Below are 4496 nucleotides of genomic sequence, written 5' to 3'. Positions count from 1 at the left end.
GAAAAAAGAAACGCAAGAAAAGAGAGGAAGACAAATTATTTCCTGGGGGCTGCCCAGTTTGTTACAGGCCCACTTTGTCACAGGACAAACTACAGTTTGTCATAGGTCCAATTTGTCACAGGCCCAGTTTGTCATAATTTCATTTTAGTATTTGAGTATTGATGACAGTCATAATTAGAGCACTTTAACACTGTAGTCGTAACTTAAGCTTTTTAAAAATCTCCACCTTCAAATTGGTTTTGTAAATATAGTCCCTATTAAATATCAATTCAGCTTGTATTGTTCAATATTTTTTCCTTTTTGTATGCAGATCAAAACAAATTACTTTGTAAAATTTCAACAACGAATGTTATTTCGTTAAAAACAGTTGAACAATATAATTCAATTCATTTTATCAATCAGTCATTCATTTACTCTTTTTGAGAGTGTCATTGATAACTTCCATCATGCAGGGCACAGTCGAGGCCTGTGACAAACTGGGCCTGTCACAAACTTGCTTGCTTTTCATTTTCTTGGCCTAAAATTAACACAGTTAGTTATTTTGATTGGTTAAAGTTGTTAATAAATAATTTGACAGTTAATGTATTTCTTTGTTGTATTCCTTAATAAACCACTGTTTTTATTTTTAAAATTTAAATTACACATCAAAGATTTAAATATATAAAATGAATCCAGCACAGGTTCTATTTAAATGCACGTGTACATTTTGATTGACGTCAACTAAGGAAGGGTTCGACCTGTGTTAGATGACAGAGGATGACAAGGGAGGAGGGAGAAATCATTTTTTGCCGAATTTTAGCTGTCTTCATTTTTGAACGGTCCTAACTCAACTCACAACGTTTACAGTCTTCTCTAGCTCAACACAAAACGTACACACTCTTTGTTAGAACACACAATGTATACACACACACTTCTCTAACTCAACACACGACCTGCCCACTCTTCCTGGTACACGGTGTTGTATGTCCTGTTTTTTAGTGTCGTGCAGTCCACTCTTTTTCTACATACTAAAATTCCAATACGTAACTTAACGCGTATCCTTGCCATTCAAAAACATTGAAACGCATCCTTTTGGAGTACTAATATAAGCATAATAACTTCAACTTTTAAAATCTTTTTTTTTTTTTTTGGGGTGTAGGGGGACATTTGAAAGTATGAAAATGCATCCTTTTGGAGTACTAATAGAAGCATAATAACTTTATTTTTCTTACAGACTTTTAATTTTTTTTGTGTGTGTATCTGAAACTTTAAAAGTCGGGCAATGACATGTATTCTATGAAATGTTGAAATCTTTGTCTCTGGTTTGTGAATGTGGGTTCGAAACGATGTTCACAACGAAGATAAAGCTATGTCTCTCAGAAACGGGAAACAACGGGTTTATTGTGATTGTCGTGATTCTATACGTCAACGAGAATTAGATGCTGCTGTTGGACATATCCTTTATAATTGTTTGTCCATTAGGAAAAATGTGCAAAATCATACAGGTTTCGCTCCCCTTGCATCACCGTAAGATTATTTGAGAGGTGGGACCTCCGAAAATTACGTCTGTTTCCGATAGGACCGAAAAAATGTAATGAAAGATTCTTGTTGAGCGCCTTTCCCAAAATGCCCCTTTAGTGCAGTATAAAGTAAGACAGGTAGACAGAACAACAGAGGGAAGGAAAGGAGCAGAATCTATCAGTGGCGCTCTCTAGACATTGTGTTTTTGGGTGTTTTTTAATGTTATGCCCTCATAGTTTTCTATGTTACACTCACATAGGTTTAATGTTACAGTTTCTCTCTGTTCAGCTCATCGCTGTCAGATGTGAGGCAACATGTTCCAATAACTTTGATATTGTCAATGATGGTATTGTAATGTCATCTCCAGGCGGTATGGCGGCTGTGATGTACACTGACACTTTACAGACTGCCGTCCTCATTGTGGGGGCGGCCATTTTGAGTGTGATTAGTAAGTGCTGAAATGTGAGGCATCTTGGTGAGATCAGGCGCTCATCAAAATAATCAAATCCGAGAAATCGGGAAATTTTGGGCCAGTTTGGACTTTTGTTTTTTGGGGGGAATTTTTTTTTTTTTTTTTTGGAGGGGAGGGGCTCAACACCTTGTATCTCCATTGAAAAACACTTTTTTGCGTGCATTTTATGGAAAATGTTGATTTAAGGCACAAAAAATGAAAATGTCCAGTTTCCAAGGACCCTAAAGCTATAGAAGTCACCAAATTTTGGCGGCCATTTTCTCGTTAATGTTAATTCTGAAACCAGGCGATCCCACCGCCCTCAATTGCAAATATCTCGACTTCTATTCAAGAAAAATTGATAGTTTTTTCATTGAAAGCAAGGCAAATGCATAACCTTTTAGATGATACCTATAACTCTTTGTGCCCCAAAACTAACGAACGCCTGATTCCACCATGATGTCTCACAAATAATTACAAAGTACCCGTAGTGTCTTAACTCCTACTATACTGAAAGCAACTTACTTCATGTTTGTACGCAACAAATCTTGTCCAATTCTTCATCATCACAAACTTACATGAAAACTTCGCTCATATTTGGCCAATTTTAAGAACAAGCGGGCCAACCCAGTTTTCGGGGGTTTCCAGAAATCATGACCTACACAAAAAGTGGGCATTGTCCTACCTATAAGAGAAGTTTGGTTTCATTGGTGTCATCTCTTTGGTTATAGAAAAAACTCTCAACAAGGATCCAAAAACTTTACCTTCGACTTTCTCAAAACAGCATTTTTCAGGATAACCCCCTTGTGCTTAAAAGCGACCATTTAAAGTACTTGCTATAAATAAAACCCCAAACTTAATAGACATACGAGTTGTGAAATGAACTTACGGTGTGAAAATACATTTGCATGTAGATAAAATAGATATTCTATTCTGTTGTTACGTAGATTTCAGCAATAACTGTAAAGAACTGAAAGATGCCGTGTGTCAGCGGCACTGATGAGCTGTGCGGTCATCTCATAATTATAAGGACCTACCAGACATTTTGGCAGGTTTGAGTTACTAAGACCTAGAGGCCAGAAACCAAATTAAATGTTCTCTATCGGCTCTATCAAAATAGTAAAAAAAATATTTGGAGTCGTCATCAAGATATTCAAAGAATGGCATTCGAAAAAGCTTGACATATTGTGAAACCCAACAATTTTGACATCAAATTTCTCAAAACTAGGTACTGAGCAGATATCATTTTATTGCAATTTTGAGATAGCGGAATACTAAGAGTTAATGAGTCTGTTGACCTGACTCTGTTGACCTTGTAATGTTGGGTCAACAGAGGGGAGTCGTCACAGCTGCATTCAGCGGAATGGAAGTTGATAACATAATTACAACAATATCTAGGGCCTAGTGCAGACAGGACACAATGTAATAATTTCAGTGTCAGCTGTACCGTTATGTTTTTTTAGTACGTTAATCTCGTGTGTCTGTGTAGGTTCTAATTTGCCCGTAACTGATCTTAATTATTCTAAATTCGGTGGGACGTTAAAAGTCTTTTCATAACTATAAATATCTATGGCGTCGTGCAGACAGGACATAATATGTAATAATTTTAGTGTCAATTGTATCGTTATGTTTTATTAAGTTATTCAAGTGTGTCTGTGTAGGCCTAATTCGCTCATAGCTCTGCCGTCGTAAGGGAAAACGACGAATGGTCAAATTTTTTCTATTTTTCTATTTTTACACATTTCATAGAGTAATTAATTCTGCATCTGATGGTGTAAAAATTTTAGTCATATCCTAATCCGTTGTGGTATAATTGAGAGTTCGTCGTTTTCTCTTACACTGGCGAGCTCCGAGCCAGAGCTCAGTGTAAGGGAGAACGACGAATGGTCGATGGGTCAAGGATCACTGCTCGTTCGGCGTTGTCCCCTGTCTGGTCTTAAGTGTTCAAAAATATATCCACGAAGAGTTAAAAATCTTCTTATAATATTAAAAATATCTATAGCGTTCTGCAGACGCGACATAATATTATAACATAGCAATTTCAATGCCAGTTGTATCGTTTCGTTTTATTGCGTTATTCATATGAGTCTATGTAATTCGCTCCTAACTTATCTTAATTATTATCTAAGTAGTGTCCAGGGGTCGTTAAAAGTCTTCTATTACTTTTCAAGAATTTGATTATTATGTTATGTTTTCTTTTGCGTTTGTATGTCCAGTTTTTCTTATTAAGTGACTCTACTTCATGTTGGGTTTTTTTAGTATGTAAGTCCTGCATGTGTTTCTTATGTATCTTTGTGTTTTCTTTTGCTGTTGTGTCAGTATGGTATGTGTGTTTTACGGGTAATTATGATTATAATTATAGTAATAAAGATTAGATATTGTTATACCGCGATTACTACATATTATATTACATGCATTGTGTTCTTATCATCTTATTACTATTTTTATTACTGTCCATGATAATTATTATATTGTGCGTTATTTTCATTGTTATTATTATTTTTATTGTTATCACTATTATTGTTGCTGTTGTTGTTGTTGTTAT

At 35.6% G+C, this 4496-nt stretch overlaps 1 protein-coding gene across 1 annotated transcript in view; it reads left to right on the top strand.

Annotated features, from left to right (window-relative positions):
* The window catches only part of LOC101861316 (sodium/glucose cotransporter 4), a gene marked incomplete at its 5' end in the record, with an annotated part of 13512 nt that overhangs the window by 1808 nt on the left and 7208 nt on the right, over positions 1–4496 (top strand). Inside the window, 1 exon segment of the mRNA XM_013087786.2 lies at positions 1868–1948. Coding sequence (XP_012943240.2) covers positions 1868–1948 — 81 coding nt within the window.

The sequence above is a fragment of the Aplysia californica genome, unplaced genomic scaffold (assembly GCF_000002075.1).
Source record: "Aplysia californica isolate F4 #8 unplaced genomic scaffold, AplCal3.0 scaffold00638, whole genome shotgun sequence".
Lineage (NCBI taxonomy): Eukaryota > Metazoa > Mollusca > Gastropoda > Aplysiida > Aplysiidae > Aplysia > Aplysia californica.
Note: the sequence above shows the minus strand (reverse complement) of the source record. Positions and strands in the feature narration are given on the sequence as shown.